This window comes from Carassius gibelio, chromosome A9 (genome assembly GCF_023724105.1).
Source record: "Carassius gibelio isolate Cgi1373 ecotype wild population from Czech Republic chromosome A9, carGib1.2-hapl.c, whole genome shotgun sequence".
Lineage (NCBI taxonomy): Eukaryota > Metazoa > Chordata > Actinopteri > Cypriniformes > Cyprinidae > Carassius > Carassius gibelio.
In genome coordinates this window covers 15,007,663-15,022,324 of record NC_068379.1, presented here as the reverse complement: position 1 = coordinate 15,022,324, position 14,662 = coordinate 15,007,663, and the positions used below count along the sequence as shown (strand labels likewise).

Below are 14,662 nucleotides of genomic sequence, written 5' to 3'. Positions count from 1 at the left end.
TAACACGTCTCATTAATGATACAGTGTTATTAGGTAGTTAGTAGTTATAGGGAGGTTTTTGTCCCAATAAAGTTGCATTAATTTAATAATATTTTAAGTATGATAATTTAAACAAACTATTTTATTGCATACTGTTTTATAATGTACTACAGTTAATGAAATATAAATATTTACCACCTAACTACTATTTACACAATTATTGTTAGTTCTGGTCAGTATGAAAACTAAGGTCCATAAATTATTAAATGAGTTCAATTGGCCAATATAGCATTGTTTACTAGTATGAGTCCTTCATTAACAAGCCTTTGTAAAAAGAATGGTTAGGAGGTTGGATTAGGGTAATGTGGGACACTTTTAGCCATTTTGACTTGTGCATCATATTTTCATATGAAGCCAAAATTATACATCAAAATTTTATATCATTATGAAATCCCAAAGATGTTCCCTATCTAAATCAGAAGACATTTTTCAGAAAATTTTATTAAAGGGGAGATGGCACATATATCAGTGCTCCTTGTGCCAAATCAGAATTTGTGCATTTTCTAATGTGGGACGGCTCATGCTCAAATCTGGGACACTATGCTTTGACTTATAAATAGTCTTTTTTTTTTTTTTAGAAAGTAAACTTAACATTTAACACTCCCGGTTAAATGTGTATACCCATGTTTTAGTAGGCCTACAGTGTGTTTGTTGTCTTCGTAAGTCTAAAAAATGTTTTAACCTATATGTTCATTTATGGAATGTTGAATACAATTGTATTAAACAAATATTATATTATTTAAAAGAATATATTATTTTATTATTTACAACAATAATAATAACCATGTAATGAAGTAAAATATTAAAAAACATGGAATGCCTTTAAAACTGTTATCAAACTTCTATAAACTTCTAATATTATTATTTTTTTATTTTAAACGCTTGTATTTATCAAATTGTACTGGTAAAAACACTTCATAACAGAAATAAGCAGCCCTGGGCAGTCATGGAGTCATCATGGTCCAGAATGCCATTGTCCTCTAGTCGCTAAATTGTGAATCTGGATCTTAAAACAAATTTTCTAAATTACATGTATGGCATTTAACCTTATTAATGCACATTTTATCAGTTGAATAACATAGTATATTTGACTGTCCCACATTAGTCAAAACATGCTGTCCCACTTTTGAAACATCCTTTTCTAAAGTTGGACAACAAAGATTTATTTAAATAGAACATTCTTAACACATTTTAAGAATATTATTGCAAAATTTGATGTCTAAATTCATCACAAATATAATTTGATAGCAATTTATAACATTGTTTATTTATAACAGATTTGCAATAAATTTGGTCTAAATCCTATGTCAATGTCATTTCAGTGAACTTTACAAGAGGTACTTCCGGTTTGTTGATTTTCTTGGCCACATTTCTGACATAATTTCCAGAAAGTCAGATGATTTCAATAACTTGACACCCCTGCTTGAATTCAACACCAATCATGTTCCGTTTAATGTTGTAAAAGAAGAGATAAAGGCACTGAAGCTTAGGTCTCCCACATTAGTCAGTGTCCCACATTACACTAATCAACCCTACATTTATTTGTGAGGTAACAACCTCAGCAACTGTGCTGAACTAACGTTTAGTCATTTGACAACACTTTAGCACACTACTCTGAAACGTTTGTAGCTTATTACATACTGTTTTACACACTATCCTTTAAAAAACTGTAGTCATTATACTCTGTGTACTGTGCAGTAAGCAGTAAGCAAGTATGCCATTTCGAACACAGCCACAGCCTCCTCCTGCTGTAGTACTCCAAGTGTTGCCATGTCTGCTTAGAAATATGAGACCTTGAGGTTGTTTTTACAAGCCATATTGCACGTTTTTCTAGCGCGATCTGGCAACACTGAGCACTCTCACCGCACGCGCGCTGCTACTGTATTCGTGTGTATATGCACACACATATATACAACGTATAGCGTTAATATTTTGCTCAGCTAAAGCATAAATGGCTTCCGGGGCCGAGAGAGCGGAGCCTGGAGAAAGCGAACAGGATGAAGAGGATGTCTATGAAGTGGAGAGGATTATTGACATGCGAGTGGAGGAGGTGAGAGAGAGTGTTTGTGGCGAAGCTGCGGATGCCATCTTGCTAGCAACGTAGCACGTCGGTATTACTGTCCTTAGTAAATACTGCAGACACGCGTATAATTAATAGGATAAGTCTAAAGAAATAGTCAAAGGGGTGATTTTTCGGTCCGTTCGTCTTAAAACACCAAGTTCCCGTAGTGCAGAGAGGCTGTTTTCAGTCGTTTTAACTTTCTGGTGGTCAGCTTAACTCGCCGCCCGGTTTTGAGCCGCGAGATTCTGTGTCAAAGGCTCTTCTTGTTTACATAAAACCTGCTTAAAATCTAGATGAATTACCACTTTATACCCTGTACTAAATCTACCCGCGCCCAAAATGAGTGCCTAACACGAACAGTGGTTTTTGATGCGGTGGAAAACATTGCTGACAGCGGTGACAGTCAATCAATGGTTGAAATCCACAGTTGTGTTTACAGCATCCATAACACAACACGCGCTACTACACCTGAAATCTCTTTGAAAAGAAATGGGTAGAAAAGAGAGACTTATGAATGATTAGGCAAAATTTTATGCTCATTCTTCTAATCACACAATATGCCGTTTCGCTGTGTGAACACAAATGTAAACACATCTCTTACGATACAAACACAGAATGCGTGACAGATGAATCGCGTGTTTATTGTTAGCCCTTTGTGCGTGGTCCTGCTGATGGGAATGCGCAACAATGACTCAGCATTCTGCTTTATAAATCATTTATTTTGATTTTAACTTAATTCGTTTTAGATGGGAGTAACAGCCCCTGGAATAGTGTTGCTGTACTGTGGGGAGCCGTTTTAGACATGGATTTGGTCTGTAGGTGTGTGTTTTGGAGATTGGGTTGGGATCCGAGTCTTTTTCCCTGTTCCTGTCTTGGTGCTTCATGCAAAGGCCCCTTGTGCTCTCATAAAGATAGAGAGGGGGGAATATTACATTACAAACCACTTTCTTCAACTTCAGGTCTGGAGATCCTGGGTTGCCTGAGCAGATGTGAAATGCTGACTGAATGATTTCTGAGAGACTGTTTTACGTGTCGTTCAAGCTGTGTTAGATGCAAGAATGACTGATCACTTCATGCCAGACTGCTTCAGTTTATTTTGGTGGAGCTACATTCAAGCAGCGCCTAATCACAAGGACATCTGTGTGTGTTTGTGGAACTGTGCTCATTAATACTCAAAGAACAGGTGTCATGTGGCAGTGGGAGGTTTGTTATTAAAGAACGTAAAGAGGACGCCAGATAATGAAGTGGAGTTAGCAGACAAAATTAACTGACAAAAGATAGTGATAGAAAGAAACTTACAGACAACTCTGATATAGTCTTGGTAAAGTCTATAGAGGAGGTCAGTGTTTGGAGGACAGATGATGCAAAAGGCTTGTAAAATCCAATTTTGTACCACTCCGTGCCCTTTGAACTGGAGTCAGTTCTACTGCAGTGTCTGTAATGTGTGAGAGGATTTTCTAGATGTGGGCAAAATTGTGTTTTAAAGTATTTGAGGAACCTAATATCGTATTTTAAGAATATGAGTGCAAAACCTTTTCCATTTTAGGGCATCGGTTTATTAGTCCTATACTTTTGTTAAAGGTGCACTAAGTGATTTTTGACAAACGATGTTGATATCTGAAAGCTCCAAAACAAACATGCCCTTACCACAACAGGACCTCACCCTATTTTGATAAGTCCGTCCGACACTTATATCACCGACACTGTGGTCAAAAGCATTTTTCAAAAACCACTTAGTGCACCTTATATTACATATATATTGAATATATTACATGAAATTATGAGCAATTATGAATGAATGATGCATTTATATTGCGCTTTATTGTGTATTTTTGTACACCCAAAGTGCTTTACAACCTGGAATTTTTTTCAATTTACATGGAATTTTTTTAATGACCACAGAAAGTCAGGACCTCGTTTAAATGTCACATCTGAAATTATGACTTGTTGTGTGTTAAAATTTTTTGATTGATACACAGTTTTTGATTGATACATTTTAATCATCTCCGGTGGTATTTTTGTATCTAGAGCTTGTTCATTTGTGACCCTGCTAGAAAGCTATGTGATCTGGCTTTTAGACTGAGAAATATTTCTGTATCTCTGTGTGTCAGTCTTTAAGCGTCTGACACAGTTTTATCCAAGACCATGATGGCTGAGTGCCAGTAACAGCCACTCTCAGATCAACTGACAGCCTGTGCTGGACAATCATGTCTTTAACTCGCTTGTTTACATAAATACAGTGATTAACCACTTCTCAATTCTGCTAGCTTCTGCACTGAGGCAGTTGGACAGGAAACTAGCAGTCTAATCTAAGCCAAGGCTCTCGAAATAGGTGTGAACGTAGTAGCAGTATCTCAAACTTTAATACAAAGAACTACGTTGACCTACAACAGCCACAAAAGTATGTTGTTGAGTTGCTTGCTAGTGTCGTGAAACCAGCAGGTGTAAAAAAAGGGATCCCATTCACTCTGTCCATTGGGATTAAAACCTATTATTTGGCTTTGATCTTTAGCTATTATTAATCCTGCAGATAGAGTCACATGAAACAAGAGGAGCACGGGAATCAGCAGGGTTTGTTACTTAGCAACGCAGCAGATAATGAACTTCCCTTTGAATCCAACCCGTGGAGCTCGGGATGCGTCTGCTAAGATTAATTACTGCCTTAATGCCTCTCATTGTCCCCTCATGTAGTGCACGACACTACTGATAATGCATGGTAGACATCTGACACTGGAGACTTAGTAGTATTTTTATATCATAAAACAAAAAGTCCACTTTTACCCTTCACTTATAGGAGCATTTCAAGATAAATTACAGTTTGACATGTTGTGTCTTCTCTGCTTTAGTGTTTTTTGAAGTACTAGTAGTCAGTCTTATTTTTACATTATGCATATAATATTACTATATTTATTAATATCTTTCTTGAATTAGCTTTTATTTGTATATCTTCAGGTTTCATTTTAGTTTTAGTAATTTTATGTTTGTCATTATTATTATTATTATTAATAATAATATTTATGTTTAGCTTTTTATATTTATTTTTGTAGTTATTTGAGGAATTTTTTTTGTATTTAATGTTTTTTTTATATTTCTGTTCCATAGATCGTAGGTCTCTGACACAAACACGATCCAAAGTGAAACTGGTCATCAAAGGATCAAGCTGCTCATATTAACATGGCAAAACAAGTTCAGAAGTTATTAAAAGTGCAACAGGGAGTGCATATGTATTTCAGTGCAGAGTACAAATACAAACTGCTGTGTTAGCTATTTATTTGTGCATACATTTGTAGCTGTCAAATTATAGCTTACAAAGCCATAAAAAAACTGCACTTGTTTATTTTGTTGCCTGTGCTCTAACTCAGTGAGAGTGAAGTAAAATTGACTGGATCAGAAGCCTTTTTTGTGTGTCCCTCTTCCCTTACCACTCCATAACGTACCACACCCCATGGGAGGCCATGATCTTTGACCTCTGACCTTTCTACAGGGAGAGGTGTTGTACCGGGTGCGATGGAAGAACTACTCATCGGACGATGACACCTGGGAGCCTGAGGCACACTTGGACGACTGCAGGGAGGTGCTGCTCGCCTACAAGAAGGCCCTGGCTGAGATGAAGCCAAAAAAGGAAACTGGCATGGTGAGACTCTAAAGATATGTTCACATGATTGTAGTTTTTCCTAAGAGTTGTACAGACAATGCTACATCTGGTTTACTTGATGAAATCTTTGAGAATATTGATTGTGCTCCATTGTCCCTAGAAGCTGCCAATGAAGAGTGATTTGTTTGATGCTGATTCTGAGAGTGACAGTGATAAAGAAAAACACAAAGAGTCACCTATAAAGAAGAAGAAGAAGAAAAAGAAGAAAGTGGAGGAATCGGATGATGACATGCCTGTGAAGGAAAAGAAGAAGAAGAAAAAGGAGAAATGGCGGGAAGACAAACCTTTGCCTGCACCTGAGTCTGATGAGGAGGAGGCAGACAGCAGGGATCCTTCCCCTTCACCTCCTAAAAAAGAGACAAAGAAGAGGTTCATTGAATCTGATGACGATGATGCCCCAGTTACTCCTAAAAAACAAAAGAAGCCTGACAGGCATAAAGATGGAGGAAAGCAGAAGAAAGAGAGTGGAGAGGACCACAAGAAAAAGAAAGTAAAATCAAAAAAAGAGATTGATACCTCAGATGACGAGAATGAGAAGAGCGACGTACCCTCGGAGTCCCACACGGATGATACGACGAACACCGAAACAAATGATTCCTTCAAAACCACAACAGCAAAAACCACCGACAAATCTTCGAGGAGTGAGAGTGGAGGTGATCTCAAGCAGGCCAAGCAGAAAAAGTCCAAGTCTGACCTGAAGCTGCAAGGTTTCAAAGACCTGATTCAAGAGAAGAAGTCTAAAAAAGTAGAGGTTTCAACAGCCACACCCAAAGAAAGTGGTGCAAACAAGCACAAAGCCCTTATTAGTAGCAAGAGCACTAGCAAGTCATCTCGCAGCGAGGAGGAGCACGACTCCAGTGACACGGGGGCACCTACGTCCGCACCCAAATCAAAGGTTAAAAGCAAAGGACAGGAAGCAGGCCCACCTTCTCAGAAGCTTTCATCCGCATCTTCCTCCTCCTCATCCTCCACAGCATCAACAGCACCCATCAAGCCCAAAGAGGAGGAGCCAAAAGAAGAAGTTGGAGAGAAGGGAGGTGCCTCTAACTTGTTTGAGAAGTTCCTGTTGAACTGTGAGGCAAAAGATCGTGTACCAAGGAGACAAGCGGACCAGAATAAGAATACAATTCCAAAGGTACAGGTCTAAAACTCTGCATTTCCTTCCTTTCCTTTTTTGTTGTACACCTTTTAAAACAACTGGAACCAGATTTTTATGATGCTGCTAATTCAAATACATTTTTTCTCACCTTATTCTCACCAAGGGTTATTTGATCAAAATACAAAATAATAAAAATAATTATATTGTGACGCATTATTATGATTCATTTCACAATAACTGTTTTCTCACCGGTTTTCTACTTATTTTAAAATTTTATTTATTCCTATGGTGGCAGAGCTGAAATTTCATGTCATCCAGTCTTCAGTGTTAGCATTCTAATATATAAAACATTTCCTATGTACTTTTTTGTAAACAATAGTGATAGGTTTTTTTTTTATGATTCTTTAATGTCTTTACTGTCACTTTTGAACAATTTAATGCATCCTCATTGAATAAAATTATTAATTTCTTTAACTTCTTACTACAACCTTTTCAATGATAGTTTAAGTATGAACATTAATGATTAATGATTTTTTGTCTTCAAACAAATGTTAGTGGCGTGTTTGTGATTTGACTTTTTTCTCCCACATGTTTTCACAGGGTACAGGGAAAAATGAAAAAAAAACTAAATTGTCGAAGCAGTCTCCTGCACGGAAACCTGATTCAGACAAGGCAGAGAAGGCAAAAGATGGTAAAATACGTTTCTAGCTGACTTACATTTTTCATTCTTAGTGGTCTCTATGGTTTTGGGTTTTTTGTTTGATTAAGCACCACATTCTTCTTCTACCAGTGCCTCGCCCTGGTCAGAGTCCCGTCTCTATGGAGATCGATGAGAAGCAGGAGAAGGGAGCATCTGAGATGGAGAAAAGTGATAAATCAGACGAGCCGGCCCCCAAGTCTAAGGAGGAATTACAACGAGAGCAGAGAGAGGAAGAGCAAAGGAAGAGGAAAGAAAAGATGGAAGAAGAGGAGAGAAAAAGGAAAGAAAGGATCGTAGAAGAGGAGAGAAAGAAGAAAGAGAGAATAGAGGAAGCCCAACGGGAGAGAAAAGCCCGCATGGAGGAGGCACAGAGGCTTGCAGAGGAGGCCCGGCAAGAGCGGCTGGAAAGAAAGTCCATGGCTGAGTCAATAGCGTCTCCTGACTCAACAGAAGACTCCAGATGGAAGGACAAGAGGAGGAGGAGGAGGGATGACAGTGAATCACGGCTCTTCACCGCCTGCGATGACAATCAGGACTCTCAGGAGACCATGGAGCGTTCAGACAAAACTCCTGGTGTGTATACGGCAATGTAAAGTTAAAAGAGGTTCAACTTTTGAAAACATGTCTCGAAGACACCTGAATATTGTTCATTTGCACAAGCCATGCATGGTTAATTGAAATAAAACTAAAATCGCAATATGGCTTAGTGAAATTGTCAAATTGCAAAGGTTGTGATTTGATTAATTAAATATATGCATAGTGTGTTTTAGAGTGAAGGGAAGCATTGTGTTCTTTTACACGCGAGCAGCTTGTGATCTGGTGTTTTCAGTGTCTGTTCGCAGTAAATGCTTCTCTACACAAATCCATCTCTGCATCTGCTCTGAGTTCAAGTTTCTTATAACGTGCTTTTAAAAACACAACAAGCTCCAGCCATCTTTACATGCTTTTAATGAGAAGTGTTTACCAAATGGCAGTGTCACTGTCAACACAAGCTAAGCTTAGAAGGGATACTCCACCCCAAAATGAAAATTTTGTCAATTAATCACTTACCCCCATGTTGTTCCAATCTGTTCCAAAACTGGTTTGGAACGACATGGGAGTAAGTGATTAAAGACAAAATGTTAATTTTGGGTTGAAGTATCCCTTTAAGGGTTCCCTGTGTTTTTACACCAAAATTAAAGCTTGATGGTTTAATATTTAAACATGGAAAAATTAAACCCATCCATGCTGATGATGGCATTGATTATTATTGTTATTAATAATGTGTTATTTTTGCTTTTATTTTATTTTTTTGCTTTTTTTCAATTTGGTGAGTATTTTGCCCCACATCAGCACTTAATTAAGCCCTTTTTTAACAGAAGAACACATCTTAAATGATCAATTTGTATTTTTCTTTTATATATGTATTATTGGCTATATTATGTGGTAGCTGATATAGTGGGGATCCCAAGCTGTTTTTGAGTCTCTGGAGGCTAACAACATGTTTCTGTTTGACAGACAGGGGACCACCATCTCTTAATCTTGGGGTGGAGCTCAAACTGGATTGGATGACACTGGAGGACTTTCAGAAACACTTGAATGGAGAGGATGAGAATCTCTCTCCGCTGGCCTTAACTCCTGGTGAGTGATACCCACACAGAAAAACAACAGCACAAATCCCTCCTGAAGGGCATATATTAGGTCCATCTTTCATTTATTGTAACTTTTCAGTTGATACATTTTGCTCATAATCTTTATCTCCTCTTCAACCTTGCTCTGTTTACCATGTAACTTTCAGCTGAGTTGCGAGAAGCAGTGAAGAATGGGAATTACTTGGCAGTAAAACGTGCACTTAGTTCCAAAGAGGACTACAATCTGGATCAGGAGGTATGTAACATATTTCCTTTTCTCTCTTCCTCTCTGTCTTGAATCTATATTAATGATTCCTCAGAGAACTGTGTCATGTTGTAGTTCATCGTGGGTTAATCATTATGCAATCAATGTTTTTAACTGGACCTTTAGCAAGGCAGCCATACCTTGATCTAAGTACTATTTGAGAGGATATCATGTGAATATATCTTTGGATGTTTTGTGTATGTGCTGCCTCCTGCAGGACTCTAGCGGCATGTCCTTAACACTGCTGGCTGCTGCAGGCGGTCAGGATGACGTCCTCAGGCTGCTCATTAAGAAAGGAGTGAAGGTTAACGCTAGACAAAAGAATGGCACCACTGCCCTGATGCATGCTGCTGAAAAGGTGCAGAACAACACAGGAACCCTCACTGATGACTCTTTTCACTCCAACCACTAATATTAGAGAATATTAGCATTTGTAATATAGTATTGTTATATTTGTCTTAGTATAGTTAAGCACTAATGTTCTGTGTTAATTTATTGATAAGTACACAAGCCCACAACAGTCGATTTTAATAACTCTGTTTTGTTTTGATGCAGAACTTCTTGACAACAGTGGCCATTCTCCTAGAGGCAGGAGCATCTGTAAATGCCCAAACTCTGGGTGGAGAAACCGCTCTCATGAAGGTGAGAAGGCTGTTATATTGATCTGGGTATTAGAACTCTTTAAACAGAAACCACCTTGTCAATGACCCTAGGATTTCTAGTTATGGAGATTTTTTTTCCCCCATATACTCTTACCATTCAAAAGTTTGGGTTTGTTAGGATTTTTTTTTTTTTTTTTTGGAAAAGAAAAGAAAAACAAAAACTCTTAAGCTCATTGATCTGCATGTATCTGATCAAAATTACAGTAAAAACAGACATAATATTAAATATTATTCGGATTTAAAATAACCTTTCTTTGTAATTTATTTCTTTGTAATGAATTTTCAGCAGTCTTCAGTCTGAAATGATCCTTTAGAAATCATTCCTATATGTCGATTTGCTGCTTAAGAAACATTTCTTGTTATTATCAATGTTGGAATCAGCTGTGCTGCTTAATAGTTTTGTGAAAACCGTGATGCTTTTTTTTCAGATTTCTTTGATAAATAGACTTCTAACATTGTCTCAATTTATATTTATATATTTATCCTTGCTGAATAAAAGTATATAATTCTTTCCAAAAAGAAAAAAATATACTGACCCCAAACTTTTGGTACTGTACTGTATATTGTTTTTTTAGTTTAGAAATTGAGCTTTAGCTATCAGACAGTTTGCACTTTGAAGTTATAATTTTATGTTATATATCTTGATTTGTACTGAATGCTGATTGCTTTATTATTCATTTTAAGGCTTGCAAGAGGGGCAATGCAGATGTGGTTCGCCTCCTGCTGGAATATGGTGCTGACTGCAACATCTTATCCAAACATAAGAACACTGCCTTGTACTATGCCAAACTTAGCAACAATTTGATGATATATGATCTCATCAAAGACCATATGCAAACGTGAGTGTTTCACTGCTACATTATTAGAACACCACCACATGTATTTATTTAAAGATGTAGAACACAGCCACAATGAAAATAAGACGCATGTGTGAAAATGCATCTTGTAGGTTATCAACTGTGGCGGAGGAGACAATCAGAGCATATTTTGAAACACGGCTGGCCCTACTGGAACCTGTATTCCCTTTGGCTTGCCACAGATTGTGTGAAGGGCCAGACTTTTCAATGGAATTTAACTACAAACCCCCTCAACACACATCAGGAGAAGGTGAAAAACTAAATTTAAATTTGTCTGTTCTCAATAACTGCAATTTTAATTACCGAATTAGTTATTATTGTGCTTTCTGTCTTAGGATCTGGCATCCTGCTTTTTATCTTCCATGCAAACTTCCTTACTGAGATCACAGCTAGACTCTGCGGGCCCTGCAGTGTTCATGCTGTTGTCCTGAATGATAAGTTTCAGCTGCCCATCTTCTTGGTAAGACACTGATGTCACAATCAATCTTTATTCAAATGTATTTCTCTTTGTTCTGTTGAATGTCTCACACTCTGCATGCTGCTCCCCCTGCAGGACAGCCATTTCATATACTCCTTCAGTCCTGTTCAAGGAACCAACAAACTGTTCATCCGTCTGGCAGAGTCGCCCACAGCTAAGGTACCTAGGACTTACACACATTTAAATGAAATGGTATAAATGCCTGAATGTGCACCAAAGCAAGTGTGAATAAATGAGATAAGGCTTTGTAAAATAATAGCTAGTTGTAACTAACAAGGTTTCTATGGTTCTTTGGAAATATCAGGGAATGTTAAAGTTAAAATTCTGTATTTTAAATGCATGTTTAAATGTCACCCCGTCCCGTATTCGGGACGCCTACGTTGACTATACTATATTACAATCAAATCTAATCTAATCTAGACAAACTATATATCGTTGGAAAGGTCTAAGACTCCCAAATATATATTTTACCAATATTTTTTGTTAAAAATTATGTAGGAAAAGTAATAGATGAATTTATGACAAGAGTGCACCCTCAGAAATCTACATTACAAAAGGAGCTTTTACCTTTGTTTAAAAAAAGACTTCCTCGTTGCCTTTTTCTCTATCACTTTTTAGAAATCATCAGAAGTTATATATCACTTGAAAACATAAAATCTCAAAATTCATCCTTCAAAACCCATTTTAAAATCAGACATTGCATTACCATGTAAATGGTACATCAAAATCATGTTACAAAATGTTTTCAGTCATGAAATATAAAAATTTAGGTTTGTATCATGCACATTCATGTCTATCTTCAAAAACGTGAGTGACAGTTAACAGGTTAACAGAAAGAATCAAGTCCTTGTTTGATAATCAGTTTCCCTCAGTTGTACAGTACATCATAATATGGAAGAAATTATCTTGCGCTACTTCCATAAAGTTACGACTTTAATGCTATTTTTCAGGCCTGGAAAAGTCTTGGCAGTATGAATAAAAAAATTGTCTGATTTGTTAGAGAATTGTTGTGTTTGATTGATTGATTTATTTTTATTATTATTATTCTTTCATTTCACTTTTTCCACAGGTTAAACTCCTAATTTGTGCATACAGAGTCCAACTACAGTGATAAGGTCAAAGGTCACTGCAGGAGCTCTGCCTCTTCAAGAACTGAGATCTTTTCTACACTTGATGCATGCTGAGCAGGAAGCGGTTTAAAAATGGTTATGTTTTACTGTAGGCAAAGACTGTGATACTAACAGGTCCAAAAGAACAGTCACAAATCTCAGTGTGACTTTAAATACGTGTTCGGTTATGTGTTGCAAGTGTTAAACGAGTTTCCAGAGGTCTGATTTTGGATTACAACTGCATGACACATGAAGGTCAGCACGTGTCAACTTGGGTTTGTATCTGAAAGTCATTTGTAAATCTTGTTTGTAAAGTGTTCCTTTTATTTTGTTTCTTTTAAATAGAATAATTTATCACTCCAGATTCACTTACTGTTTTATGTTCTGTTCTGTTTATTCTGACCACACGCTTCTCCGTTGTGCATTGCTTGTGCAGAGTGAATGATGGAATGAATGAGCAGTTCTTGTCTCCGTTGCTTTTGTGGGAATGTGACAAGACTTGACCCAAGTGTGACTTTGAACACCAGAGTGGGTGCTTTAAAATACAATTTTCCATATTTTGTTTCCTGAGATTGTGATGTTTTCCTTAAAGGCATGAACTAATGGCATGAATCCTAAATTGAACAAAAGGAAGCCATTATAGCTGAAGAAATGTTTGAATGTATACATTTGGGTTGTGAGCTATTTTAAAGGCTTATTTGTTTTTGCATTGAAAGGAGGAGGATTGAAGTCATCCAAGTAGGAGTGTATCAGTAGAACAGGTTATTTTAATACTGACTGGTATAATGCATGTACCAGTGTATTTATCAGGCAGGCTGTATACATCAGCTCAGTTTAATTTCTTATAAGATTTCGCATTCGAGTGTAGTTATGTAACTGTTCAACATGCAGCACATGGTAATCTTCTGGTACTGATCATACAGTTCACATATGCACAGTTTTACAAGCATATAAACTCATTGATGGCTGAACTAAGAGTCAGATCTGGAATGTACAGCTGGGCTTATCTTGAAAGAGCTCTGAAGCGCACTGATGTTCTTTTATTCTGTTGCTTGTGCTCTACCTCTCTGTCTCGTCATTGTAGTAAGTGAGAGAAAGACTGCTCATCGATTCACTTCGTCTTTTGACTACAGTAAATAAACTGTACATATATTTCCATAACAATCAACATTTTGTCTTCTCTCCTATTTAATAAAGCAACAATAAATAAAAAAGTTGTTTTCTTAACTGTTACAGGATTAGAGACTTCCCTCTAATTTAATTGTATATACACATTCAATGTAATAAAGCAGACTGATTTTAAGATGAAAGTACGTTAGAATGTGTTCAAGATACGCACTAGAGATGGATGTGATAGAACTGTCTTCAGCAGGGGTGTCCAAATCCTAGTAAACATTTTTGAACAGTGCTGTATGTTTACCTCTCACTTTCAATACAGACTGTTGGGGAAACGTTTTAGTTATTGGCTTTACATTACTCTGCTTATGAAGTTAATATATAGAAACAAATCCCATGTAAGACAGAAAAATTCAGTGGCATTTAGCAATTGTCCTTTTCACTGTAGGCCTATATGCACGTGTTCAAACAAATAATGCTATATTTCAGATTATGCTACACTCTATTGATCCTACTGTAAGGGTAGGTTTAGGGTTGAGGTTAGGTATACGTTAATAAAGCCTCACACCTTATTAATATCATACTGGGAGCAAAATCTGATAGGTAGCACTTTTTGCTATCGAATTATGCTACCATCCGTTTTAATGGGAGGTAGCAAAATCTGACAAATCACAAATCGTCAGAACACGGGATATTGCGCCTCCCCCCCCCCCAAAAAAAAAAACACATACATAGCACATCTCCGTTATTTGTCAAAGCGTCATTTAATAGTCCATTAGGATGAACGGTATTGCATTATTTTACCAAAGCAACTTTCATTTCTGATTTACAAATCTTGCATGATTTAGATTATTTATAATATAAAACGTCACTAAAATATGTAAATGTGAGTCATCGTGTTCCCGCTAATCTCAAACAACTATTCTGAATGTTTGATAGGTTAATTGTTGCCCAAATCTTGTGAGTGCACGCGCAAGTATGATCTGGTTCGTAAGTGAATCATTCTTTGA

The 14,662-nt window shown here is 37.1% G+C and overlaps 1 protein-coding gene across 2 annotated transcripts; it reads left to right on the top strand.

Moving 5' to 3' along the window:
- Positions 1–1,863: 1,863 nt before the first annotated feature.
- On the top strand, positions 1,864–13,704 carry LOC128019717 (M-phase phosphoprotein 8). Of its 2 annotated transcripts, none has more exons than XM_052605871.1 (14): positions 1,864–2,089; positions 5,586–5,735; positions 5,860–6,891; positions 7,456–7,546; positions 7,646–8,128; positions 9,053–9,175; positions 9,333–9,421; positions 9,648–9,788; positions 9,986–10,072; positions 10,777–10,931; positions 11,042–11,199; positions 11,285–11,409; positions 11,503–11,586; positions 12,497–13,704. In XM_052605871.1, the coding sequence occupies exons 1-14, from the start codon at positions 1,991–1,993 to the stop codon at positions 12,536–12,538; spliced, it is 2,859 nt and encodes a 952-aa protein (XP_052461831.1). In that variant the 5' UTR covers positions 1,864–1,990; the 3' UTR covers positions 12,539–13,704. The 2 variants fall into 2 exon arrangements, with proteins under 2 accessions (XP_052461831.1, XP_052461830.1); XM_052605870.1 differs by having other exon boundaries at positions 5,857–6,891.
- Positions 13,705–14,662: the final 958 nt, after the last annotated feature.